Source organism: Botrytis byssoidea (assembly GCF_014898295.1).
Source record: "Botrytis byssoidea strain MUCL 94 chromosome Unknown BBYS_009, whole genome shotgun sequence".
In the NCBI taxonomy this organism is placed as follows: Eukaryota; Fungi; Ascomycota; class Leotiomycetes; order Helotiales; family Sclerotiniaceae; genus Botrytis; species Botrytis byssoidea.
The window spans coordinates 1,533,434-1,561,080 of record NW_024065850.1 but is presented as its reverse complement, the minus strand read 5'-3'; the positions used below and the strand labels follow the sequence as shown (position 1 = coordinate 1,561,080).

At 43.0% G+C, this 27,647-nt stretch overlaps 8 protein-coding genes across 8 annotated transcripts; 6 read left to right on the top strand and 2 right to left on the bottom strand.

The window, feature by feature from the left end:
* Nucleotides 1-653: 653 nt before the first annotated feature.
* On the top strand, nucleotides 654-2,894 carry EAE97_005603 (uncharacterized protein; the record flags this gene model as incomplete). Its single annotated transcript, XM_038876115.1, has 2 exons — nucleotides 654-2,507; nucleotides 2,637-2,894. 2 exons carry the CDS (start codon nucleotides 654-656, stop codon nucleotides 2,892-2,894), a joined length of 2,112 nt encoding a protein of 703 aa, XP_038733452.1.
* A 1,294-nt stretch (nucleotides 2,895-4,188) lies between these two features.
* EAE97_005602 (uncharacterized protein) lies at nucleotides 4,189-6,064 on the top strand (the record flags this gene model as incomplete). Its single annotated transcript, XM_038876114.1, has 3 exons — nucleotides 4,189-4,471; nucleotides 4,547-5,859; nucleotides 5,921-6,064. The coding sequence occupies 3 exons, from the start codon at nucleotides 4,189-4,191 to the stop codon at nucleotides 6,062-6,064; spliced, it is 1,740 nt and encodes a 579-aa protein (XP_038733451.1).
* A 1,305-nt stretch (nucleotides 6,065-7,369) lies between these two features.
* On the top strand, nucleotides 7,370-9,677 carry EAE97_005601 (uncharacterized protein; the record flags this gene model as incomplete). The annotated part of the gene is made up of 2 exons (XM_038876113.1): nucleotides 7,370-8,545; nucleotides 8,634-9,677. 2 exons carry the CDS (start codon nucleotides 7,370-7,372, stop codon nucleotides 9,675-9,677), a joined length of 2,220 nt encoding a protein of 739 aa, XP_038733450.1.
* Nucleotides 9,678-10,360: 683 nt separating this feature from the next.
* On the top strand, nucleotides 10,361-10,801 carry EAE97_005600 (uncharacterized protein; the record flags this gene model as incomplete). Its single annotated transcript, XM_038876112.1, has 1 exon — nucleotides 10,361-10,801. One exon carries the CDS (start codon nucleotides 10,361-10,363, stop codon nucleotides 10,799-10,801), a length of 441 nt encoding a protein of 146 aa, XP_038733449.1.
* Nucleotides 10,802-11,542: 741 nt separating this feature from the next.
* EAE97_005599 (uncharacterized protein) lies at nucleotides 11,543-13,585 on the top strand (the record flags this gene model as incomplete). The annotated part of the gene is made up of 5 exons (XM_038876111.1): nucleotides 11,543-11,748; nucleotides 11,857-11,874; nucleotides 11,962-12,435; nucleotides 12,619-13,042; nucleotides 13,210-13,585. 5 exons carry the CDS (start codon nucleotides 11,543-11,545, stop codon nucleotides 13,306-13,308), a joined length of 1,221 nt encoding a protein of 406 aa, XP_038733448.1. The 3' UTR covers nucleotides 13,309-13,585.
* A 6,408-nt stretch (nucleotides 13,586-19,993) lies between these two features.
* EAE97_005598 (uncharacterized protein) lies at nucleotides 19,994-20,709 on the top strand (the record flags this gene model as incomplete). The annotated part of the gene is made up of 3 exons (XM_038876110.1): nucleotides 19,994-19,996; nucleotides 20,183-20,318; nucleotides 20,627-20,709. 3 exons carry the CDS (start codon nucleotides 19,994-19,996, stop codon nucleotides 20,707-20,709), a joined length of 222 nt encoding a protein of 73 aa, XP_038733447.1.
* A 774-nt stretch (nucleotides 20,710-21,483) lies between these two features.
* EAE97_005597 (uncharacterized protein) lies at nucleotides 21,484-23,650 on the bottom strand (the record flags this gene model as incomplete). The annotated part of the gene is made up of 3 exons (XM_038876109.1): nucleotides 21,484-23,214; nucleotides 23,281-23,396; nucleotides 23,509-23,650. 3 exons carry the CDS (start codon nucleotides 23,648-23,650, stop codon nucleotides 21,484-21,486), a joined length of 1,989 nt encoding a protein of 662 aa, XP_038733446.1.
* A 416-nt stretch (nucleotides 23,651-24,066) lies between these two features.
* EAE97_005596 (uncharacterized protein) lies at nucleotides 24,067-27,486 on the bottom strand (the record flags this gene model as incomplete). The annotated part of the gene is made up of 6 exons (XM_038876108.1): nucleotides 27,369-27,486; nucleotides 27,189-27,307; nucleotides 26,937-27,133; nucleotides 26,505-26,888; nucleotides 26,227-26,455; nucleotides 24,067-26,180 (listed from the first exon to the last, which is right to left on the bottom strand). Coding segments are annotated over exons 1-6 (3,045 nt in total). The 5' UTR covers nucleotides 27,371-27,486.
* Between the last annotated feature and the right edge of the window lie 161 nt (nucleotides 27,487-27,647).

Genomic DNA, 27,647 nt, shown 5'->3' with positions numbered 1-27,647 from the left:
CATAGTAAGTACCTATTCCTACCTAGGTATGAACAATGAGTTGATACAGTGGATCTCCTTGGATCAACAAGTGCAGTTTGTAAATATCTAATTCTAATAGACTGGATGAAGAAGTAATCAAATGGTGATATCTATCTGTCAAAATTTGAACAATTTCAAGAAGGAAAAGTAGGTGAGAGGAGTACTATAATTAACAACAACGAACACAGAATGCATGAGGCAACAAGAGTTGGTAGATTCAATTAGAAATTCTTATAGATTTACAGTGACAAATTGTAATCCCCAATGAGCTGATCCATAAACCAATGAAAAGTGTCTCCGAGAAGTTTCAATATGTACCTACATTGTAGATGTCCATCTGATGTTCCCCATGGGAAAATATATAGGCTGGCTCTGGTTGGTGCAAGGCTCAATAAATGTGTACTGGCAAAAGACTTAGACTGGGCGCTTGGACTATATCTATTAGCGCTTCCGAGTGGGATCTATAAATCCATCTACAATGTCTACCTTACCTCATCATATAACCACCAAAATTTGAATTTATCAGACATTTAACGACCTCTTACAGAAGAACATATGTGGTATTAACCAATATTAACGGCCTTTAGTGTTATTATTTAAATCCTTCAAATCATTTGTCAAAATCTCACAAAATGAATACTTTCTTTCCAGGTCATGAGAAGCCTGCGACTTCGCAACGACCGCAGACATTGTTTAAGCCCGAAATGATGCGCCAACTACCTGCGAATGTTTTTACAGAAGAGGAGAAAGCCAAATGGGAGCAAGGATTGAAAGGACTTTGGGCTCATGTTGAAAATAATCCTCTTGAATCATCAGCACATCAAGACGCCAAGCGGAAATTGGTTGAGTTTTCGAAGTCAGTATCATCCAGGATAGTGCAATTTCGCACACAGCAGCAACAGCGCCAGATACAAGCCCAGCAGAATCAACAAAATCAGCAGAGTCAGCAGAATCAGCCAAACCAGGCGCAAACTCAGCAGGTTCAACAAAATCAAGTGAATCAACAACAGACTCAGCAACAGAATCAGCGAAGCCCACAGGCGCAACAAGCACCACAACCCACGACAGCTCCATCGAATGAGGCACCTCAGCAAGAACCAGCTCCCCAACAGCAGGAACAAGCCACACAGTCACAGGATAATCAAGCTACTAGTTCCAATGCTGGAACTTCTTCTCAACAGCAAGCAAGGCCTCAGATTAATCCTCAAATGCCAGAGAAGATTCTGCAGCACGTCAGAACATTTCCGTGGCATGCCCCACAACACTTAACCCCGCAATCACCAGAATGGACTAAATGGATGGCAGATATGAAGAACAAGTATGCAAAGGGCTTGATGCAGATGGAAAAGACAAATATACAGGCAAAGGGTATGGAAGATTATATGAGAAAGAAAAGAGAAGAAGGTACCGCAACGGAACAAGATGAAGCAGACCATCAGACAAGATTAGCAGAGGTTAAAAAACAACATCACATGGCCAAGAAGTTCGTGGATGAGATTAGAGAGAACCAGAAACGTATCACAGCAGGAAACGCTCATCAAGGCCAAACTCAGCATCCTCAACAACCACAAGCTCCTGCACCTGGGCCATCCAATACAAATGCGAATGGGAATGGAAATGCAGATGTTACTGCAAGCCAGGGTACCCAAGGAGCTCAAGGTACCACCCAAATGAATCAAACACAAGGAGCACCCAGGCCACCTATGAATATGCCGCAGCCACCAAACCCAGCATTACAGAATACTCAGACTGTCAATGCTGCTATTGAACAAGCTCGTAACCAACAAATGGGTGGTGGTAATCGACCTCCTGGGCCACAAGGACAGCCATCCCAAGGTCCCCAAGTTCCTACGCCAAACGTACCTACCCATCCAACCATGCCTCAATCTCAACCTGGGCAGGCGCAAGGTATCAAAACGGAACCAACAATGCCAGCTCCGATCAACACCGCCATTACTCAAATGCAAAATAATCAGCAACGTCCGGGTCAAACAAATTCTCCTCAATCGGCCATTCCTCAATCAGCCAACTCTATCAATGCACCACACCCACCTGGACCCCCAAGAGCTTTAACTCATCAAGCGGCATTACAAACTGCGGCTCAAAGTTATTCCAGCGCGGGTGGTCAAACGACCACACCTAATACGGTCATGGGTCACTCGCATACTCACCCTAATACTATGCCCAGGGAACAACAAAATCCAAGCTCAACAAAACTTCCAATTCCAAAACATTTGCCAGAAAGAGCAATCGCACCCCCACAACCTGTCCAAATGGGCCAATCACGTCCTTCATTTACTGGTGGTCCATCAGGTGCTGGTAACGGAGTTATGGGCCAACCAGTTATAGCCAAAACTCCAGGTTACGTCCTGGATGGCGAGGGTGACCGCGTTTTGAGTAAGAAGAAATTAGATGAGCTTGTTAGACAAGTTACTGGTGGCGGAGAGAATATTGCAGGTGGCGGTCTGACTGCTGAAGTTGAAGAGGTATGAAATTTTCCCTGTATTCCCATTACGATGATTTGCAAGCTCGTTCTTATGACCCCTGTCGCGAATATATAATACTCCATGCCTCCGAATGGGCTGAAATTAACATAAACTAACAAGATCTACTAGTCCATTCTTACAGTGGCCGACAACTTCGTCGATCAAGTTCTTCAAGCCGCGTGTAAGAATGCCAAGGAACGTGGTTCAAAAATTCTGGAAATCCGCGACATTCAACTCACTCTCGAGCGCGGTTACAATATTCGTATCCCAGGTTACGCCAGTGATGAAATTCGAACCGTCCGTAAGATTGCACCAAGCTCTGGATGGATCAACAAGATGAGCGCCGTTCAAGCTGCAAAGGTCACGGGTGGAAAGGGTAGTGATTAAAGGTGTTGTCCATAATTTGAGAAGGCGTTGTTTTCAAGCTATCAGGATGTCCGATATGTCTACATCACTTCGCAATGGTCATTGAAATTGACGAAAAGGAAAATGATAATTACGGATATGAATCGGGATAATTTTCTTAGGGGTCACTATACTATCAGGGCATGGGATGAATGATGATTGGTGTTGGGCTATTCATCTTAAATTGATGTGCATATGGCATGGGCTGTCGTTGGCGTTGGGGGAGTGGTATCATGATGTTTTGAGATCATCATCTGTGTTCTCTCCGGGTAATAAGTGGCAGTCTTCTAAGATAGGTACTAAGATACCAAGGTACTTCCTAATTACTATGACACTTCATTAATCTTAATACAAGTTCACTACGATGTGGTGTCTATGATTATGATAATGTGACTTCAATAATGAATCCATCGCCGTCCTCTGCCACAGGCCTAAATTGCAGATTTTTCGATTAGATCTTATTCCAAATTACAATGACCTCCACAAAGAAATTAATGTCGCGTTTTACCTACCTAAGTACAGCTCTGTCTACCAAGTACTAATCTATCCTGGCGAGAGTATTTACTACGGTAATCTACTGGCCTCGTTCATTGACGTGCAAAATTCGCTCCTCATTCGTTCCCAAGCCTCGTCAAGGACCCGAGTGATGTCCTGTGTTGGCACGTGATTCAGATGTGATCTCGTGCTTTAGGTTGGCGGCTGATACGAGATTAGGGTCTTGGTTTGATATCAGGATGGGTGGGTGATGGGTTAGTCATTGAAGTTATTGTGAAGCTTTCATTGAGAAACATTGGTATATACGGTCGTGATTGCAAATAATCACTTGGTATTATGAACGTCAAACTTCTTCAATGATACATCCTGCTTAAAAAGCCATTTTTTCGGTGTTCCACATTAGCTGGGTTCTTTCGCCAGCTTGCAGTCGCCCAGCTCCCCAGGCACCCGATGACTCGCGTTAAAACAGCATCAAAGGTCGCTAAATGCAGCCGTAATAATCTTGAGCTTTGATGTTGTAAAGGTAATCCAAGATGTGAACGACAGCTATAACAACCATTGACAACTCAACTACATAACACCCTTTTTAATCAATAACCCTTTCAAACTCCTGTGATACCTTATACTCACAGAGATATTTTCTGTGAATAAGAGACCGACTATATCACTTTTAAAATCATCCAACGCGACTTGAAGAAAAGTACCTTAGCTCTACCACCCACCAGTCTAGGTTTACAAAAGGGCGACGTCAACCTTCAAATATCTTCTTTATTTCGCAGTTATGCCTGGCAAAACACCATACAAAAAGGGTACAGATCCAGTCGAAAATGGCATCAACGGCACGAAGAAGGATGATGCAAAGACCTCATTGAAAGGTGGAAAGGGAAAGAAGACCAAGGAAGGCGAGGAGGAGATGACAGTTGTCGTACCAGCATCAAAGAGCTCTAAATTATCAGCTCCTCCTCCGAAAGATGGCGATGGAGATGTAGCTATGGATGGCTCTGCGGAGGGCGAAGAAGGCGCAGGTGTTGAGAAGGTTGATCCAGTGGCCAAGGCTGTTGCAGGTAAGTCAAGCAATCACCCAACATATGTAAGATTCTATCCACCAACAAAAGCTAACATTTCACTTCTTGTCGCAGATATCAAGAGCAATTTTCCATTATTAGAGAAAGCTGTTGCTTTGTTTGATGCTAGATACACACTCCGAGCCCTCAGATCTATCTCCTCTATTCGAAAACATCTTACGGCTGACATTCTGGCGCAAGTTATTACGGAAACTTACCCTACAGCAACTCAACAAGCAAAGGCCTTACTCATAGGCATTGACAGAGATAATGCCACATTTAACAAGGCATCATCAAGTGAGATGGAAGTCGATTCTGATTCGAAATCTTCCAAAAACGGGAAGAAAGAACCAAAAGAAATCATTCCGGAGATTGATATTTTCCTCAGTATCCTCGTACAAATCTTCTTCCTCGATAATAAGATGAATGAGAAGGGCTTTACACTTTCCAAGCATGTTACAACAGTCATTCATGGACTCAACCGCCGAACACTGGATTCTCTCTCCGCTCGCGTCTACTTTTACTGGTCTTTGTTCGCTGAACAGTTGGCACCACTTCCACCTTCTCCAGCTTCTCCAATTGTCGCTATTCGACCAGCTCTTCTTTCTGGCTTACGGACTGCTGTTCTACGCAAAGATATCGATACTCAATCAACTGTTATCGTACTTCTTTTACGAAATTATCTATCAACCTCCCATATCACCCAAGCTGATCTTCTCATCTCGCATACCAAATTCCCCGAAAGCGCCTCCAACAACCAAGTTGCAAGATATTTGTACTACCTGGGACGAATCAGGGCCATTCAATTGAGATACACTGAGGCTCATGAACATTTGACAGCCGCAACTCGCAAAGCTCCTTCGAGTCCAAGTGCGGCAGGATTCTCACAAACTGCAACGAAGTTACTTCTTGTGGTTGAGTTGTTGATGGGAGATATTCCTGATCGTGCAACGTTCAGAATCGCTAGTCTCGAGCGTGCTTTGCAACCATATCTTAATCTCGTTCAAGCAGTTCGAGTAGGGTTGATTGCGGAATTCGAGGCTGTGATTACTCAACATGCGGAGACTTTTAGACGTGATGGTACTTATACCTTGATCCTTCGTCTACGACAAAATGTCATCAAAACCGGTATTCGAATGATGTCCTTGTCCTACTCAAGGATCTCTCTCCGAGATATCTGCATACGCCTGAAGCTCAACAGTGAGGAATCCGCGGAATATATCGTTGCAAAGGCAATTCGTGATGGTGTCATTGAGGCAACTTTGGATCGTGAGAAGGGATTCATGAAGAGTAAGGAAGTTGGGGATGTCTATGCTACCAGGGAGCCTGGTGAAGCATTCCATGATCGTATCCGTGCTTGTCTTGCTCTCCATGATGAGAGTGTTAAGGTATGTTTTCTTCTCTTATCTTACTGTAGTATATATTATATACTAATTCGTATTACCACAGGCTATGAGATTCCCAATGAATCAACATCGATTGGAACTCAAGAATGCTCAAGAAGCAAGAGAACGCGAACGCGAAATGGCAAAAGAAATTCAAGATGGTGATTTGGATGAAGATGACCTTGGCGGAGACTTCGAAGGCATGTAAGATGAGACTTGAGGAGCGGAATGGAAGGCTTTCGAAAATGTATACAAACCCGAATGCGAATGCAACTTGTAGCATAAGATGGTGGAGGGAAGGGAGAGAATTGGTTTGGTGGCACTTCATACACTTCTACCAGAACTTGTTTTGCTACTATTATCTCGTTCCCAATCTGGGATTTCTTTCCAGGAATTGAGAAGATTACAATCTACGACATACAGATGGTTGGAGGTTGATAATTGGACCATGAAATGAAGGAAATTCCACTGCTACATTAGTTTTTTTTTACTTTTCACACCTTGACTGAACTTTATTTGCATGCGAGGCGACGCATTTGGACGTACAATATCTATGCAGATGCTGGCCGGGGGTTAATGATTAGAAGTGTTATTTTTGTACAATGACAATCTTTTTGATGCGATACATATTTTGAGAGAGAGCTACTATTTATGATTTGTGGTTACCGTAATGATGATGATGATGTGTGATGTGTTTAACAACTATTTGCACGGTGATATGCAGAGCTTTGGACTGGACAAGGTATGTGGACGATGTGGGTGTGGATGTGGGTGGATAAAATATATAAGGTAGCCTTGCAGCTTCTGGTGGAGAGCCTTGTGGACATAGAAGCCTTGTCGCGGTGCGGTGATGTAAACATTCTTAAAACAACTTCGACGCGATCATTGAATCTGGGAGAATTTATATAGTGAACAATTCACTTGCAGAAAAGGAATTTTGAACGAAGGAAGAGGAAGAGGAAATTTCAATCATACCGCTAGAAAAAGATACGGTAGTAGAAAATAGGACGGAAGTTCAATTTTCCCATAATAACTATAAAATTGGCAGCTGTAATCGAGAGCTTGAACATTACATTACAAGCGTAGCAGTCGACGAATACAAATCTACCCCGTCACAAATAAAACGAACAAATATTGACGCAGCGCGTACTAATTGACGTTGGTGATTATTACTGCAGATAGGTTTAATCATCTCAGATTTGCAACAATCAATCTGCTGGGGAAAACAAGCAGGAGTTTCTACCAAATTACACCACAAGAAGAATTGTGATTCAATCCATTGCAAGGACGGCAACAGCGACGATATTTCCACGCAATCACAGCGAGAGTTGTTTCTTACAATTACGATATACTACCAAGGATATAATTGGACTACAATTCAATCTCCAAATTCAGAACTCAATTAACAAATTTGAGTGTGGTGGATTTCAGAATCCGACCTTACCACCAGGGGCCTCCAAGCTATCAAACCCCCCTCCCCCTTTCAACCATATATCGGAGAAAAAACGATACGATGCCACCACGAACCCTCCGAAAGCGCTCACATAGAGCAAGCTCACGCGATGCGCATTCCAATTCAAATCCCGAGCCAAACGCAAATACAAATACAAATACAAATACAAATGGTTCACCAAATACAATGACAATACGAACCACGACGACAACTACTACTACAATGATGGTTGATAAGGATGGTGCTGAGGTCGAGGGTAGTAGGAGGGTCAGTGGAGGAAGAACAAGTACTGGTGGAAGAACAAGCACTGGCTCTGGAGAGAAACGGCAAAGAGGATTGGCGGAATTTGGTATTACGAGAAGTCCGCATCCGCAAGGAAAGAAACACGCGCGTGAGATTGAGGGAGAAGGGGAAGAAGAGGGACAAGGGGGCGAGGATTGGAATACCATAAACGGTGGAAATATGGCGAATGGAACGAATGGAATAACGATTGGTCCAATGTGTTCTACCCAAGATCAAGAGGATACAAATACCCCCAAACGCAGAAGAATCAGCACAACGAGTCGGGTTAATGGTTCGATTACTGTTACCGGAACTGGAGAGATGGAAACACCAAGGGAAAGAACCAGGGAAAGGGATGTTACAGTCAGCATGGAGAACTCATTACCTTCGCCCCCTGCTGAAGCAGGCGACAATGAGCATCATGGAAGTCTGGCTGAGGTTGATGTTGGAGAAAGAAGTTCACCTTCTGAAAATAGAAGTGGCGGAAGTACTGGGACGGAGGTGGATACGGCGAAGAATGTTGACGAGAAAGAGAATGATGAAGAAAAAGATGAACAAAAGGAAAGAAATATCGATGAAGTTGTTTTTGGAGATTTATGCTTCAAGAGTTGGTATTCGAGTTTTTATACCCGCGATGTCATCGGAAATGGGATGATAGAAAACCATTCTCAAAGTGTTAGTCAAGGAAGTGGAAAAAGCAGCAAGAGTGGTAAGAGCGGCAAGAGTGGTAAGAGTGGGAAAGGGGGAGACAGAGATTCGAGAGGACCAAAGGGCTTGCAGGTTGATAGATTGTTTGTCTGCAATTGGTGCTTTGGATATACAGTCCATGGGGGAGAAATGGCGAAACATAGAGAATGTTGTGAGCGCAAAGGAAGAGTGCCTGGAAACTGTGTTTATGAACATGATGAAAACGGGGAATGGAGTGTTTGGGAAGTGGATGGAGAGGTTGAGGGTGTAAGTTTTCTTCTCTTCCTTCTGGTTGTCTTGATTGCACTTCTATACCGACATCATTCGAAAAACTCCTACTAATATCACCGCAAAGACATTCTCGCAGTCCCTGTCTCTCTTCGCCAAACTATTCCTGGACAACAAATCCGTCCTCTACGATGTGCAGTCGTTTAATTATTTCCTTCTCGTTCATACCAATTCCGGTACAAAAGAACAACAAATCGTAGGGTTCTTCTCAAAAGAAAAGATGTCATGGGATAATAATAATCTAGCCTGTATTCTTGTTTTCCCTCCATGGCAAAAGAAGGGATTGGGAAGTATTTTGATAGGCACGAGTTATGAAATTAGTAGGAGAGAAGGACTACTTGGAGGACCGGAAAAACCAATTAGTGAGTTGGGAAAGAAGGGGTATGGGAGATTTTGGGGGGCAGAGGTAGCGAGGTGGTTGTTGGAATGTGAAGTTGGTGTAAATAATTTAATTGGAGAGGACGAGGTAGTGGATGAGGAAGAAGAGCTTGATGTCGAGGTGATTAGAGTGGAAAAGAAACCACCGGCGAAGAAACCATCGGGGAAGGGAATGGGAAAGGGCTGGAGAAAGGGTATGAAGGGTGTGGGCATGCAACCTCAAACTCTTTCTCAACTGTCCTCTCAGTCGAAGGAAAATCCAGGACCAGCACCTAAACTAACACCTAAAGCAACAAAATCAGCGCCAAAATTACCCGTAACACCGCCCATGGAAGATACCTGCGGCGCAACTACCGTGGAAGCTATTAGTAAAGGCACATGGATAGCAGTAGACGATGTTCTTGGCGTTGTCAGATCAATGGGTGTACTTGAAACAGTCGGTGGCTCAAACAGAGAGAAATCTGGAAAGACGACTGCAAGTACACTAGGAGGAAGAATTGAGAAAGCGGGGAAGAAATATAAAGTCAAAGTAGATAAAGAAAAAATCCGCAAGTGGGTAGAGAAAGAAGGATTGAGTTTGGAGAAGTGTGTAAGGGAAGAGGGGTTTGCAGATGGTTATGGATATGCGGTTAGTGACGTGAGTGGAGTCAGTGGGGAAGAGAGCTTGATGGAAAGTATTGAGGGGAGTGGGGAGGAGGTCGATGAAGCGGGAGAGGAGGATGAGATGGCGTGAGAGGAGCTGAATTAAATGGGGGGCGTTTTGGGAGATAGGGTTGGGGTAGGGTCAACTGGATCTTTTTTCATGATAATTCGGTTCGGAGTTTAATCTGGTCTTGCATATTAAACGGTAGATACCATAGCGGACGGAGTTTCCAGATGGGATTGGAGTCGGATTATATATACTCGTCGATTACATCATACATAAAGTATCACAAATCTTATGTATTGTACTTTCAAGTAGAAGTATCAATAATCCATGCTCTAGGTTTGTCATCTAGTTGTGTTATGTCCTAGGTAGGGTGAAATTGCTGTATGATAGGATGTTAACCTGTGGGCCATCATTGGTTCCACCCACCATTACTTCGGGAGTAATTTGGTCTGTTGAGGTCATGCATTTGGTATTTTACAATTCAAAAAATATAACTAGATGTTGTTGACAGGGTCGAATAGCTTGGCTGAAACAATTCACGAATCAATTTGTCCATTGCAGCAAAGTCGTGAGGAGAGAAATATTAAGGAGGCGAAGATGTCAGCTGATCACGTGGCAGTCACGCGTAAGCGATGATGTAATTATTTGGCAGCGCAAGAAACCTGCGTCAATGATAACTCTCAAGAACTGCATATTCTGATTTACCTCAATCAAGAAGCTCACGTAAATATCTTCTTGTTCTACTCCTCGAGAATCATCATATCATCATGTTCGCTAGAAAAATCATCAGTGGTGCGACACCGATCTCACGTTCACCAATTTTCCTGACTAAGGGTTCAATGCACGTGAAGTCGCCAATCCGTAGCACTTTGGCTTCGACTTCTATATCCAGAGAACATCATAATGATGTAAACTCAGAGTCCAACTCGGAAGTGGTTACAAAGGGAAGAATGGCAGTGAAAATGGCAGTGAAGGCTGCGGAGGGGCAAAAGATTGAGAGGTCAACTGAAGTGACGAGAGAGAAAGCAGATGGAAACAGTGGGGAGAAGCCCGAGAAGAAGAGGAAGACAATCGCAGAAATGGATGAAGAGCTAAGGGCAAAGATGGAAGGAAGAGAGGGTGCAGCTGGAGTTTCATACGAAGGGGGAAAGCCGGTGACAGACGGATTTGGGAGGGGTGTGAAGAGTAATATGTTTAGAGTTATTTGAGGAGGTCAAGGTTGACTTTGCATATATATGATGGAGGAGAGAAGCCTTGGTAGATGGGAATGATGAAGATGTTAGAACTTGAGGTTCTACAAACTCTGTGTTGCATTGCTGCAATGTTCAATTACTTTTATTGCCAATGAAAGTAGTCAATGACCACTTTGAGTGTCTCAATGCATTTCCACTAATAGAAGTCGCTTTGAAACAACAAAAAGGCTGCATGCTTCCAAGTTGAGAATTTGCGAGTTCACACGTCTTTTCAATCACAGGAGTTCCCCCTATCAAACGGGGCCATTGGAAGCCACAGCCAGGTCTCGACTACGTCCACCAATCCCTAAGAAATTTACCTCTCCAATCCTATTAATTACGCCTACAAGTTATTATCTATTAAACAATGTATCTATGTTTATTTGGCTTAAATGCAAGTGTGAAGTCTTTCGACGAGACCAGAATGGCAGTCGCAATTGACAGGTCACTGATGATCAAATATCTCAATTCAGGAGCGAATTACAGCCAACGCTTCTAGGAAGGAGTGAAGAGAAGAGGCACAACACAATCAATAAATTATGTTCTCATGATTGAAGTACACAAAGACATCCCAATAATTCTAAAAAACGAGCGAATTTCGACATCAAAAAGAATAGTGGTACGAGATCGTCTCATATGCCAAGAATGAGAAGAACGAAGACTGTCAGAATTACGAGAGGCTCAAGAATGAATACAGACTTTTGAGCGAGAATAAAGATGGACGATCGCCAGGAGCCGAAAGCGGGAAGCGATCATTCATTACGGGCAGATATCCTCGGACATGACGTCGATTATTCAACAGTGAAAAGAGAGTTCCTGAGGGAGACCTCAGCAGACACTTCAGAATCGGAAAGTCACCCTCGAAAGAAGAGAAAAGCTCAACCTGAGGATTTCGAACTTCGCATGCAAGATGGCGTTGCAGCGTGCAGCAACAATCCTTGATCGACCGACGATATTGACGATAGAACGCATTCAAATGCTGATCGGAGTCATGAAGGTAGTTTAAACGGGATGGATACTTGTTTTAATAGAAATGAGAAACCTCGTTGGTAAGTTCGTTCACTCCCATCGAGCCCCCAAACTCCTAGACGGCAGTATGGAGTTATAGAAGAACGACGGAGACATTGTAACATTAGCTCTTCTGCTGTCAATTTTTGTCATTGGGAGCAGTTCGATTCATATAAAATAGCCTCAACAATCAAACTAACTCGAACCGAAATTATCGTTTTAGTCTGTCCAGAGCAAGATAGAACCGACGACCAAGAAGCAGAAAACTACTACGACGGTTCTTGTGATATAACGACCCCTGATGTTGGTCAGCCATATGAGGAATGGATTAAAGAAACAATAATTGGAAATGACTCTATTGTCAAAAGGGGAATATTACATTTTTGGAGAGTTGAAGGAAAGAAGGACCTAGCACATTTTGCGTTGCGACCACTTCCTTATCTTGATTGTGGGATCGGCGAGAATCCAACACTCGGTGATTACGAAGGACCTTTGCTGACTTTGGTGGAAAAACGGTGGCCAAAAAATAAGGGCGATAAAGTCATGTGCGTTGTGGAAAAGCGGATGCTTACAATGGATGAGTTGGAAGAATATATGTCTACGTATGTCTTGTTAGTTTTCTTTTTCCTTCACCACTATTTCACCTCTTCAAGCTGGCCGCGAGGAGCAACCTGTACAAATCCTGAATCAATTTGTGTTCTCCAATTCTTGTTCCCGCAACTTGCCTGACATCAAATTTTGAGTTTGGGAATAAAAAGAGCACGACTGACAAGCAGATCAATTAGCGTGACCGAAAACCCAGACCGAATAGCTACTGCAGATGGTATCTACGCAATTGTAGACAACGGTGAGGGGTCTCATCTCGCATATCACATTGCAAGTGCTTCACGGGGTAAAGGTTCTAAATCCCTTTCGAGTCTCGGCGTTCGCGTACAAGGATCATTCATATGCTGGGTCAAGAGCCCAAAAGCATCTGGTACAGATATTGATAAACCGCTTCTTTATTGGAAATGGGTGCAAGAGGAATTTAGGGGTTTGTTGTGGACACCCTTAGTACAGCGACATTTGGTTATGGAAGGTACTAAAATTCTGCTTATTCGTGGAAAATCGAAGAATGAGAAAGTTAAAGAGGATAATTTAGATGGTAAGTTGAATGATGCAGAGTTCTCGGTAGATTTTGAGAAAGAATTGATTGAATTAGATTATGCGGTAAGTTATTTCTTTTTCTGATCACCCTTTTTCAAGCGGCATATTCTCACCACAAAGAATCGGACAAAAGCTCCTTCAAGCTCTTGGGCCTAAGAAAATCAGGACTTCTTTGACTTGTGCTCGCAACACACAACATATGAATGTCGCTGCTAATATCCTGCTGTTAGGGTCTCGATATTGTGCCTTTGGAGGACGATCATCCCATCTTCGAACTATTCGAGGCTGTAATAGATGAATTTTCTATTCAATGGTACCCTTGGGAATGAATGCTCTCTACTTGAGCATCGTTACCACCGTAACCTTTGTATAAATCTCTGCAGGATTTCCGAGTGATTTGGTGTCTGCATCGCGAGGACTATTGTAGAAATTTGAGGTTGCCACGGATTTCAGCACAGTGTTATTGAAGCTGATTGACTGAGAGGTGATATCAGATTCGCGAATGGGATATCTTTAAGAAGAGTGTACGATTTGGCTTGCTTTACAAACCTGTGTGACATGGAATAGAGTGAGATTAACAACAAGAGGATGGCATACATGACAGAGCAAACATAGGATAAAAACAGTGTAGACAACACAAATTCAATGCCATTATTTTTGAATCCTAATCCAAAGCATTATCAGTACTTGGGACAGTATTATCTGTTCAATGGGAATGTTGGTGCCCAGTTGACCATAGAGTTCGAAAAGGAAGGTAATGACGGGGGTTCAAAGTTTGTGAAGTAAGGAATGTGTTTCGATGGATCGAATAACTTCTTTTGAATCAATTTGTGACGTGTAACAAGTTCTTCAAGGAACATTCTACGATACTTTGAACATAGTGAGATATCCCGGAGTTGCAGAAGAGCTAGCAACAGACTTTCCTCTATTGTAGCTTGTCAGGGCCCCCCTTGTAATTTTGAGACGGCAGATTTGCAACATTAGATTCTTGAGTGTTCTGAGTGGTGGAGAATTTGCAGTTGATTGGGCCTCTATTATTGATGGGGAAACTAAGAGAGCTAAGAGAGCTACGGGAGACTTTGGTTCACGGTTTGATCGGGACTTGCGAAGTTTATATAATGGATTGTGGATCTGTTCGGATAAGGTATGCCATTTAGATATTTACCCAGATATTTCTATGACATTTCGCCTGTGTCTGTGACGCTATATCTTAAGCAATAAAGCTTCATCGTGCCGTTTTAGATTGAAGTAGAAGACCTTCGGTATGGTATATCATCCACTGTACTAACTAAGGAGGCTGGCAATATGTGTCGCATGTACAACCTGGTCATGATTCATTCGAAGGAAGTAGAAACAAAATGGTACACATTGCATTGCGTGTTTCTCAACAGCAATACTTGTTTCGTCCTATAATATGAAGTACCAAGTTCTCTTATTGTCATCGAAGCTACCGCATAAATCAACGCATAAATGTGCACTGCCTAGCTGTAGCCATGTAGATATATCTTTTTTACTTAGCTAGACAGGCAAAGATCTTGCACAAAAGCTCTTTACGTATAACTCATAATTTCATTGTAGTCATATATGAAGGATGAGCTTTTTTCTATGATTTGCAGTACTTAGTTGGAGTTTCATCAAGGTATATTACCAAGAAACAAACAAACAAACAATTTCCTATCACAAAAGGTGATCATGTACCTCAATGATCTTGAGAAATATAGCCTCACAGTCATAGACCATATCATACCTCACTTACAGACATCCTCTGCAGTACGTCATGCAGACTAGGTAGTGAAAATCTATGAAGTATTGTTGCATATCTGTAGCTGGGGCAGGGGGTGTTGGCCTCGTTTATCATTACCCATTGTTATTTTCTAGATTGTAGTAAATTATTAGTATGCTACCCAATTGACCCCAGTCCTTGTTCGAATGAAGTTGCTGTTGCATATCTAAGCCAGGGTCGGGCACCTTCTCCTCGGCTAAATTTTCATAGATTTTTATGGCCTACCTATATTTGTTTGTTGACCGAGAGGAAGAGGAAACATTGCATACTTTTTTCATCTTTGAATTGAGTTTTCAAGAGGCTTGATTATTACAGAAATAACTTGTGTCTGTTGGAACATTACTCTGATACAATTATTATGGGGCCTGAGTGCTCATTGTCAATGTAGTCATGCTGCCATAATAGTAGTTGAAGGTATTTTTGTTTCATTATACAACCATCACGACTATATGCATCTCTGGACGCTAATAAACGAGATGAGGAAATACTTTATCTAATTTCCAGTTGTCAACATAGAATCCTGAACTTCTAAGTATCCTAGGAATATGAAAGGAATTATAATTGCAGCTGAATATGAGATCAGATACCATGGCAAACTACGTTTGATGTATACTCCGATGATGCATCTACCATGTTTCCTTTCTCATCACAAACTAAGATTTCCAGGAAAGGAAGTTGTTGCTAGGACTTCTATACAGGGGTCTGGGAAGTCAAACTTCTTCCAATCAAAGAGATCAAGGTAGTATTGTTGCATATCTCAAGCCTAAGCAGGGGTCCCTAAAATGATATTCCTAGGATTAAAAGATGAAGTCAAGATGCCTATGAGGTTCATTTACAGGGGTAAATGGCCGGAGAGAGTTCTCCGAATCCAGTAGTTAAATAAAAAACCCTTTTGTTGCATATCGAATCCTGGGTAGGGATCTGAAGAAATTCTACTAGCTCCAAACTCAATAATCTCAACCCCCTTCTACTCAGTAAGATCACTGGATCTATTTAAACCTCCTGTTCTCCAATCAAACAACAAGACCTTAGCTACGTTACATGCCGCAAGCTCAGAAAGAGGTCTGGGATAAAGTTCACTAGCTCAAAGTATAATACAATATTCCTTCCTTGCCTTCAGCATTATCTAACTAATAAGTCTGCTTTGTTGCAAGTCGCAAACCAAGACAAGGGTCAATAAGGTTTTGTCTTTTCCTGATCAAGACTGAATATACGGTTTTGTTGCACGTCTGCACAGGGGGCAGGGATAAATCTCTAGACCATCGTCCACTAGTTGCCGCTTGTCAGATGAGAAAGTGAATATGGCACTTAAGTAGCTGATCACCTAGGCAACCTCTAACTTCAGACACATAATTAACTTTATCTTTATACATATACTGAGATGGTTGCATCATCCACCTGCATTTGTAATGCTAGGAGTGCAAGTGTGAATACTAACCAGAATTTGCTGATTGCTTGCAACTTCACAATCATATATCTAGCTATACAAGATTAATATCAACAAGTTTTGGTGGTAAGAATCTGTGATAGTATGAGCTGGTATTCATCTATTTTAGTGCTCGGACTGCTGTCTTAAATCTTAACTTCTCAAACCCGAGGTTAGACCTAATTTGGGACCATGTCTGCAATTCACCTTGACAATGGCGATGACATGATCGTCTTCAACTTTGAGAGACATGCTCATGTTATTCACTTTCTCGAACTGCTTGCTTGCTCGCAGCTTTTGATTGTTTCCTCACCGCCCGAGCCCCTCGTCAACTACAATGACGAGAAAAAACACAAGTCTTCCAGATTAACACACGAAGAAGAGCAATCAGTGAATGAAAGTCTCTGTTGATTCAAGCCCTCTTTCTTATTAATTGTAGGTTTGTGTACACTGGTCATGTGATTTCCTTTATGTTTAGGAGAGGTTCTGTGTTTTGCTCCAGGCCATTTTCATCCAAAAAATGTGCTCTGGATGGGAATTGAGTAAGATATCCTGGTTCAGCCAGTTAAGAGAGTTGAAAGAATGGCCTTGGGATGCTAGTCACAAATATTATGCTGGAGATTTGGCAGAATGCCATGTGATACACCACCTCTTGAAGAGCGGCCACAACCCTAAATTTTGTTTCCCGAGGCAACCTCAAAATTTCAAAGTATTTCTGAGCCTTCTAGCGTGATTTAGAAACAAGGATTAAAGTTAAGGCCACAATGAGATGAATGATAATCCGTAACCTATCAATCTTTCGTGCTGCTCATAATCAACTTGCAATCCTCCGCATTTGGAAAGGAACTTCTTCGAAATCTCCACGCGATATCTCAAACAATAGAGAGTGCGCGCTGAAAGTCTTATTCAGTCCTCTAAGCAAACAAAGCATGTGAAAGTCTTCCCTTCTTCCAATTCATCCTTTCGTACTTTCAAATTCTGCTCTTGCCACTTGGCTTGGACTGTGAAAATTGTCTTAAAGCCTTGCTTGAGAATAGCGACGGCAGTCATTACTGGGGTTTGAAGGTGTTCCAGGTAGCTAACAGCTTACATTTTTGAAGACGAGAAAGATACAATTCCTTAGGGTCGCTGGACAAACACCCATGAGTAAGTCAAAATCCATTGAGTACAATCAATCACCGGATATTCCCGAATATTCATGTATCAGCTTGATGTATTATCATCTATGAGACAATCAAGACACGATGATGCTTTTCGCTCTCTGCCAGCTTTTCAACCCGACTCGCGAACCACTTTTTTCCTCCAACCGCAACGAGCGCGTACTGACTTTACACATTTAGTTCATCAAATACTCTACGTAATAGATCGCTGGACACCATGATCTCACCTATACTTGTTATCGAGGGTATATGGTGGATCTCTGATGCATGCATGACTGGGCGTAGGACCGTAGGCCATCGGCAGCACTCACTGGATGTTCCTCTGCTACTTATGGGTTGGTTGTTGGTTGCTTTTATATGTACGACAGAGGCGGATAAAGTTAGGATCCGATTCTTTACTGTGAGAGTATACCTCTTCAGCAAAGTTGTGTTTCAGACAACATGGTTCTCAGTAAAGATGACCTAGAAAATTGATGACTTCAATATACCTAGATGGTATAGAGGAAAGACAGACTTCTAAGTTGTCTTGACAAAGAACCATATTGTCTCGAATCTCAATCCGTTCACACACATGTGAGTCGCTCCCTCTCTTGTACTTCAGTGGCGGTGTTGTACTCCATTTCGCGGAATCTCCATCACGAAGCAAGATGGTTCACCTCGAACAAATTACTGATTCTCAATGGATAGACCTTTGAGTCTAAAATGTTCTTTTGAACAATGGGGTCATCAGTCTGTACCAGCAGTCGGTACAAACTGACGACTCTATCAAGGCATCGACAGATGTCATAAAGAAGCAAGGTAAGACAACATGCCATCACAACCGCGTGGATGGGGAGCGCCGCGAAGAAGTAAAAACATGAGATTTCTGTATGCCCCACGCAATAATGAAGAAATTTTCTGATAATTGACTCTGTAGGGATAGAGCAGTCTACTTGCGTCAATTACAAATGCAATGAGAGAGTGGCTCTCTTAAGAGTCTACAAAAATGCGTGGAACATTGATTGTGGCTGGTTCCGCCGTGTTCGCGGCATAGAAAACTTTGGTCTTTCAAAAGAGATCCTCCATGAGGCTAGTTTCATAAAAACCATTCGAAATCCATGGAGAGCTAGTGTGTATGGCTCCCGCCGGATTATCGAATGGCGTTTCTGGTCGTGCAAACCGATTACACACATAGTTCTGACAAATGTTGCGCAACCGAGGAGGGGCGGTAATAGCTACGATCAGCCAAGGAAGGCGAACCCAAAACACGGTATTCACCCCGCTTATCAACCTATCTTTGATCACGATCAAATCGATCCTGGGTCTGCCTAAGTCTCATTATTCGCCACAATCTCAACAAGCATCGGCTCCAAAAGGCACGAGAATTCAGCAACCTGATCCCGCTAGAGATAACGTTGATATGGAAAGCAATCCTCTCGAGGACCTCGTCAACTGTTCTAGGTCGCGACTTAGGACTTTCCCAAGCACTTTCGTATTCCTGGACCGAGGGCCAAGAGGGGCTGGCAGATAGGTGATAAACTCCACACTCTGTAATACTTTTAATATATTACTGACTAGATATCTGCAGCCTCCGGCGGTTTACCTCCGCATGGCCCAAAAGTTGTTAAGGCTGCTCTAGCACACGAGCTGATAAGCAAGCTGAGGATTGACGGGTGTAGAGGAGGAGCACTCGGGTTCCTGGACATTGGGCTAACAGACACGACGAGGGGGCGAGGGGGGTAGGGTGACGGAGGAATAGTTGGCTTTTTTGACCCTTGCGTCTCAGGAAATTTCGGGACGAGGTTCCTGACAAGGACGACATCATCCACGATTGATCGACCAGGAAGGAGGCAGGAAGCCCACCAAGAGGAAATTGGAGATCGCTACATTGAAGGTTGGTAGCCCTAATAGCAGCTTGTTTTATTTTCTTCTTGGGAAGCTTCTTGCCCCCTCTAGGTTCTGAATGGCAAGCTACTTCCAACCAAAGCTGTCATTGACATGCTTGAGCTTATCCTCAAAAAAATTCTCGCAAAAATGCGTGCACAACTTCGAGACAAGGAGATCTTTATGTAGAATTAGTATCCTTGAAGTCTTTGTTTACCTATCATTCTATTCAGTGCAGTCTTTGATTGATACTTGTCATAACGGTCCCTAACGTGGTAACATGCATGGTGCTGTCCCATTTTGGTGGGTCTAATGTACCCGATGACACAAGATTCTCGAAATCGTAGAGATATGGATTGGCACCAAAGATGTTGTAGTAAGACCTGGATGGGTGGCAAGCTTCGCCAATTGATACTAAGTACAGACCGCTTCTATTTTAGCATTAGCGGAAATTCTGCCATCTCAAGCCCATCAATCTGCGAACAGGCTTCCCCACAAATAATCGGCCGCATCTCCAAGTCCAAAGAGCCGATCGGGACACATTTACGAAGCTCTCAGCCCAAGCTTTCTTCTCCCCAAAGTAATTTTATATTGAATAAGATTGATATATCACCCTTTATTATTATAAATCCTACCGAATTACTTGTTGACAGATAATTTACATCTTGATCTTTTGCCATTTCCGACCTTTGCAATTCTAAAATACATAAAACAAAACTCGAGTCTACTCCTATACATCAGTTACGAGACATATCTCATTATTCGAAATCACAAACGTCAAAATGGTATGTACTTTTACTTTCCCCTCGTATTAAACTTTCGTGGCACTTTGCTTTTCCAGATGATCATTTAGCTTTATACTCTTACCTGACTCTTCTCCTGATTCGCATTGAACATCTCCCTCAAAAAAATCTGATACCTATTCCAGTTTCTTAAATCCACAAAACCCTCAAGCTAACCTTCTTCCCTAGGTTCAAACACCCGCCCAACGCAAAGCAAACCTCAAGTTCGCTGCCGTCAATGAGAACAAACAAGGAAAATCAGAAGCTCAATTGCAGAAGAAGGAGTTGAAGAAACAGAAGAGCCCTATTAGTAAGGGATGGTTATGTAGGTTCTGATTTCTCATCGAGTCTTTTTTTTCATGGAAGGGAAGTGGGAAATGAAATTGAGGGCTGCGGAGGAAAGGCAGGAAGGTTAGAGGACTGAGAAGAGGGGCGATTTAAGCAGAAGTTCAGTTGCTATGGGAAAGGGGCGTTTCTCAATCGCTCATCGAATGGCTATCATAGAAATTTGAGTGGAAGCAGAAGTCCCATGGACAGACAGGAACAAGTCACAGCCCAGCGGAATGTGCATCATAGAGGAATTTTGAGAGAACTCACTATGCGCAAGACTCAAACTAACAGCCCAATCAATAGATCTTTTCGCATTTATCCTCATTGGCGGATTATTTGTCGACCTCCTTTTCCGCGTAGTTTCATATTTCAGCGGCGGTAAATAAGCGTATCGCATTCTATCTTATTCAATTCATCTATTCGATTCTCGCGACCATATATGCCAACTAAAACGGAAGAACTGGGGATATGCATCATATACAACCCAGATCATGTCGCAGTTGGCGGAGGGCTTACGAGCTATCGATATTCTAGGGGCTGGACTTAGTCTGCAATTGAGAAAAGCAATTGCGAGGTTTGCGGATGGGAGTTTTTACCTAGGTCTCGTTCTGTCATTCCATTTTTTGTATCCGTTAAAACTTATCGGATTTCGATGGTCAAGGGGGGTTTTTTCACATGGGATCAATATCAATGAATGATTGATTTAGCGCTCCATATACTCTGTCATGTCAATTGAACAATATTAAGTTCGAAATGATTACTCTGGTACGAGAATGCGATGTCTCAAATACCATGACATCTTTCATTTCTATGCACATCTTGATTGGTGGTTTTGAAAGTCAATAATTTCGATATGCTCAGAGTATGGATACCTGCTTGATGTCCAGATACGGTTGTTGCTTTGAAAATTTTAGCTGTTTCTTGCATTAAGATATATTTATCCTTCATTTGCTACTATTTATCTACTCGCTACTTCGCTCAAACTAGGAGTCGAGGAGATGTGAGATGGGTAGAGATAGACTCAACTTTTAGAACTCCCATAAGCCCAAAACGAGTTGTAACATAAACAGTTGATCCATGATATTCAGATTTTACTTCATCAACCCAGCGAAACAGATTGCCCGCTCCTTTCTCATTCAATTACCCACTTGAATATAGCCCTATGCGCCCAAACCTCTCCTCTTCCCACCTCCATCATGTTTCATCTTCATACCATAATCATACTGTCTCTCCAAATCACTCTGCACTTTCTGAATATCTCCCTTGCCCTTGGCTTCCACCCCCTTTCCACTGACAGCACCGCCCTTTCCAGCCCCAAGCAACCTCAAAAACTTGCTTTTCCTTTGCGCATCCCCATCTAGCGCATCTGCATTCCACTGAGCCGCTACTTCTTTCTCGACTTTTGGTTCCTCAGGCTCTTCAGTGGGTTTGGACTTCTTCTTCTTCGAAGATTCCTTCTCCTCCTTGGAGCGCTTGCGTTTTTTGCTTTCTTCTGCGACTGGTTCTGGTTGAGGAGTTTCCTTTTTGGCAACGATAGTAGATTTGGCTGCCTTTTCAGCCTTCTTGCGGGCTTTCTTCTCTTCTTTAGTTTCCTCTGTTGGTTCTGGGACTACGGCCGATGTTGGTTCATCGACGACAACTTTCGCGGCCTTTTCGGCCTTCTTACGAGCCTTCTTCTGTTCCTTCGTTTCCTCGGGTTGATTTAATGCCATTTCCAGACTACCCAATAAATCGACACCTCCCTCATCTTCGTCTTCATTGACGTCCTTTGTCGCAGGCGCATCTCCATTCTCTTGAGCTTTCTTGGCCCTCTCAGCTCTTCTTAATTCCTTCCTCGCTTTTTTGTTTTGCTTTCCCTTCAGACTTACTACTCCCAGCTTCGCCTCTTCTTCCTTCTTTGCCCTTTTTTCGGCTTTCTTTTCGGCTTTGCGCTTTATACGAGCTTCTTTCAATGCAGCCTTTTGTTCCTCGGTCATTCCTTTTGGCTCTTTCTCATATACACCCATTATTTTCTCTTGTTTTCGTGTATCCTTCCTGACGCGCTGTATTTCTTTTTTGACGATTGCGTTTAATTGGCTCTCATCTAGGTTAAATCTGGGCTTCTGTTTCTTCTCTTCCCGTTTCTTGGCCTTGGTCTCCTCAGAATCTTCTTCGTTATCGCTCTCGGAACCAGAATCGGAATCAGAATCGGAGTCAGAATCACTATTCGATTCATCTTCAGAATCAGAAGCTTCATCATCATCCTCGTCATCATCGTCGTCGCCCAGAATCTCGTTCTTTGCTGCAATGGGATCGAAAACAACACCCATTTTCTGTGCGTTCCTTCTCTTCGCTTTCATTAACCTCCTAAATCTAGCTTCTTCCCTTTGCCTTCTTCTAAGATCCCTCTTTGCATTTCCAGCTTCTCTCTTAGCCATCGCGATCCTCTGCTCAATTTGCCCATCCGAAATATCCCATAATGCTAACCAATTCTCCTCTCCTTCTGGTAGAGCGACTCCCTCGGGAATAATCGGTTTAGGTGGAACAGGTTTTGGTTCGTACATTTTCTTCTTCTTGAGTGCCGTCTTCGAAATATGTGATTTCTTCTCCCCGTCAAGAAGATGAACTCGTTCCGGATTGATACCTTCTGGCACAGCAGTATCTTCATGTTGGACCGACTGCTTCCCTTCTGCAAGTTCTTGTTTCCTCTCCAAGCTCTTCTTACTCTTCACGGTTCCATCTTCCAATGTAACTACCTCTCCCACATTAAAGGAAACTCCACTAGGATCATGGACCGCGGCCAACTTCTGGGCTTGGTTGACAGCGTTCAGGCGAATCTTGTAACGTTCGACATCGATTGCGTGAAGACGATTTCTCTCCTTGTTCTTGTTGTATTTTTCTGGATTCCGAGTCTAGAAACCCAAATTGAATTAGTTTCTTCCATTCTACCAGCCAACATTAAAAAGTCTTCGACTTACAGCTCGTCTAGTCATGATACCATTCAATTTCCTAGCCTTCTTTGCATCGGACTTGGCCTTCTTCTTCTCTTTCTTCGCTGCATTTCGTACTTCGCGCGCAATTCGCGATCGCTCCTCTATATTCCCAGTTCATTAGAGTTCCTTAACCCACTTCAGACGAGGCAAAAGCTTCTTAATTTTATGACCGGGACAAATCCCAATGGATATGTAAAGAACAAATAAACCTACCTTTAGTGGCTCCAATAACCTTCGGCTTTCCAGCGGAAAGAGACTTAGCTCTATAACCCGCATCTCGCTTTTTCATAGGCTGATCGAACTCATGAGTCTTATCCACTCCCCCGAGAGGAATAAAGTTCGCTGACGTTGCCATATTGTCTATGTGTAAGAGAATTACACTCGGAGAAAATCTGGCAGACCGAAAGATTGAATTTTGGATTGGGATTGGGAATCTTTTTTTTTGCTCGATGTTGGTCCGAGCTCCAGGCTCCGATAAGGATAAGGATCGTAGTCACGTGTACTAGCCCCCCTTCCCTACCGGATGGATGCGCGAACCTGGAACAATGTAGGAATGTCAAGTAGCAAGACTATAATCAAAGCAAGGAATTCTGCATACTTCAAAGTCAACTGAGAGAGAAACAATGGGATACCTGGTACAAATGCAATCACACAGATAACCTACAGAATTACGTTGCGATCAAAACTCAAAAGTTTTTAGGCCTTGACTACCTTTATGGTATCTGTTGCAAGCTCCATACGCCATTGAATGCTTCCTAAACGCTATGCATATTACGCCTGTTCCAGGATTCCTTCTTCCACCTTTGGCTTCTTCTTTTTCTTCTTTGGCTTTACGACATCTGTAGTCCTTGGAGCCATGGAAGTTTCGCCTTCACCTTCTCCTTCGTCGACTACAGTTTTCTTAGACTTCTTCTTCTTCTTAACAACTGCCGTTACTTCGCCTTCCACTGGTTTAGTCTTCTTCTTCGTCTTCTTCTTCACCACCGTTCCTTCTGGTGGAACATCTTGTGCAGCGTGGATTCTCTCATTCGCTCGCTGCATCTCCAATCGAAGTCTTTCTACCTCTTTCATAGCCTTTACCATCTCGGCATCTTCTTTCTGCTGCCGCTCAAAGTCAATTCCGCTAGTACTGTCACCTTCAAGGGAGAATTGACCGATATGACTCGAGTCTACTTGTAAAAGGGATTGTTTCCCTTTTGTCATTCGCGCTTTTTGAGGTCCATCAGTACTGTTCTCGGAATCGTTTGCAGGCGTAGAAGTTCCACTCAGGTTCAGAGTTTCGTCAGCAGCCACTTGTATTCGTTGGCGAGGCTTTTTCGAGGGCTTTTTAGTATTGGTTGTAGTTAGGCTTGTCTTGCCCAGGTCTAGCTGCATGATTGGTATGGCATCGATATCTAAATCTGGCCCATTGTTGTTTTGAATAATTTTATGAAGTGGCGTTGAAGTGCCAGAGATACTACCATCAGTCGGTGCGATATAAAATGGATCATCTCTGTTTCTTTCAAGTCTTTCCGCTTTCCGTCGCGCAACGATATCTGGATCTAGGTATGACTCTTCGCTGCCTTGTTGATAAGACTGAGCAGGTTGGTCGGGACTTCCGCCAAGACGATTGATAGCAGGCTCATTCGATGAAATTGAAGTGGACACTGGTTTCTGATGATAATAGACTTCGAATTCGTCATTTTCGGGCTCATCGAAGGATATCATGTCTACATTGCGCAGTAGGTTGTGCAAATTTGGATTGATTGGCTGATCAAGATCCAAATTAGATGGCAACGGAACATTCTTCTGCGCACTGGCTGCAACAGAGTTTAATTCCTGCCCCCTGAATAGAGAAGGGAGTGCTTGTGTAAGTAAAAGTGGTGCATCTTGTTGAACCGATTCCGAGGACGGCTCTTGTCCATTTGTCGCTTCCGCTGCCAACTTCAACAGCTCTGAAAATTCAACAGCCCTCTCCTGGACCTCTAAATCGGGGTGCATTGCTAGGGGCTCAATGGCATTTATAATGCGTGCCATTAACAGTGACATCATTGTCTTCCGTTCAACCGTCCATAATGAATGCTCGTCATCGGCTATGATCGCAAAAACCTTTGGCAATGCTTGGAGGTACACAATGAGACTCTCAGCAGACGTTGACACTTTTGAAATATGCAGTAAGGCTGCCATTGTGTTTTCTGGGGACTCCAGATAAGAAGCGTACTCTCCAATCATCCATGATATCGGACGAAGTGCTCCGTTTCCGGAGCTAACTTGACTCGACGTATCGTTAAAAGCTAGTATCAGTATTGAATCAGCAGCCCTGGCCGCTTGAGATCGAACTGCTTTCACTTTGACGGCAACATTTCGCAATTCATCTCCAATTCTTTCAGAAATATCGTCATCTGAGGATTCATCCATTTCTTGATTTGAGGTCGCATTTGTGATAGGAGCATTCCTGACGAGTTGAATTAGAATATCGATATACCAGTCAAAATCGACGATATTAGCATAATTGTTTATCGAGCACATTTGGAGTATTCTGGTTATAACATCCATCTTATAGTCATCCGGCAATAACATGTCTTGTGATGCCCCCCTGTCAGACCTTATGGCAACTTCCGGCGCCTCATCGTCTGAATCTGCTTCCGGTTCAATGTGACCAGCGGGTCGAGGATTTGAACTACTTGCAGGCACTGAGGGGGAACTTCGGAGTTGTCTCATCAATCTCCCAACAATCGACATCAGATTGTCGCTGCTGACCATACCCACAACTAAGTCTAATGCGCGTAAACGAATTGAAATATCAGGACTATCAATACAGTCCATTATTACATCTTCTTGTTGAGCGACAAGAAATGGGTGAGTAACAACAATCTTGTTGAAAGCAAGTAGAGCGACATATTTTACTGTAAATCTTTAGCATCGTTCTTTTGCTGAGGAACTCAGACTTACGATTAGGATCTCCCTCGACCATAATCATACCCCGCAACTTGCTCACGCAAAGAGTAGCTATCTCTTCCCCGCCTGCTGATTCCTCACTGCTTCCTAGAATCCCGCCTAATATAATGCCATTTATACACTCATATAGCAGTGACATTGCTGGAGTGGTTCGAATGATAGATGTAAGTGGCGGCAAAAGTTTCTTGACCAATCTTGGCTCAAGCGGAGTCAAGGTAGCGAACTAGATGTGTGTTAAAAATATAGTTTCTAGTACAAGATTTGAAACTGACCAATTTAATGAGTTTAATGGCCATCCAATTATTTCCACTATCAACAAGGAGCTCGAATAACCGCGGGGCGAGTGGTAAAAAGTCTTGAGGTCTCCGCCATCCCAATTCGCAAACTACATTGACAATTGCCGCTGTAACACTTGGATCTTCGCCTTCATCCATCAATCGCTCTTTGATTTTTGGCCATGCCGGACGTAATGTTTCTGGATAGACTAGAGCCAACCTATAAAGTGTGACAATAGTTTTCTTGCGAATCGTTGGATGAGAATGTGTCATTCGAGGTAGCAAGTCTGAAAGAACCGATAGTGCAAGTGAAGGAGTAATAACATGCGGTAACGTTATGATTGGTAGAGACATTGTTGTCGGTGTCGCGGAACTCAAATCCTGTATATGCCTAAGTACAATACTTAAGAATCATTCTGAATATCGTACCTTCTTCAAGAGATTTGTAGCCAACATCAGAACTTCAGTATCCGGTCGGAAACTCTGCACAGCGCCCAAATATCCGACACGTTTCTGCAGGTATTTTGGCGAGGACATAACTTCGAGAACATGAAAGGAAGCCCATGACATATCATGTCCAAACATTTCCAGGTAAACCAGTTTCAGCAAGGCCGTAGCCTTGAGGTCTGCGTTTTGTCCGTCAGTTAAAATGCACCCCCTTCTTCTGCCATAGATTCTAACCCATGTCGGATCCTTTGATTTCCGCACGACATTCTTTCAAACTATTTTGAATATACTCCTTCTCGTTGCCTTTGTGGTTTCGCAGGCCTCGAATGAGGTCGTACAACGACTTTTCAAACCTGCTAAAGTTTTAGTACATTATCCAGAATGAAAGTATGGTTGTTCCGAGCAAGGGCGTACATCTTAGAGGGATTATATTTATATTGAGTGGTCCTCCATTAAGAATTTGGATTAGGGAAGCGTTGAATGTCCAGCAGATACGACGCGCATGACTTGAGGTTTCCTGGACTTTGGTGGAGATTAGAAAATAAATGTGATTGTTCCAATGCTGTAATGAGTCTCTTCTATGTTGACGCAAGTGTCCCATTCGATACCCATCCCCCCACTAGCTTTACACCGCCCTCATCGATAAAGATATTAAGGCACCAACGTCATGTATAAGGCATAAACTTTGAGAAA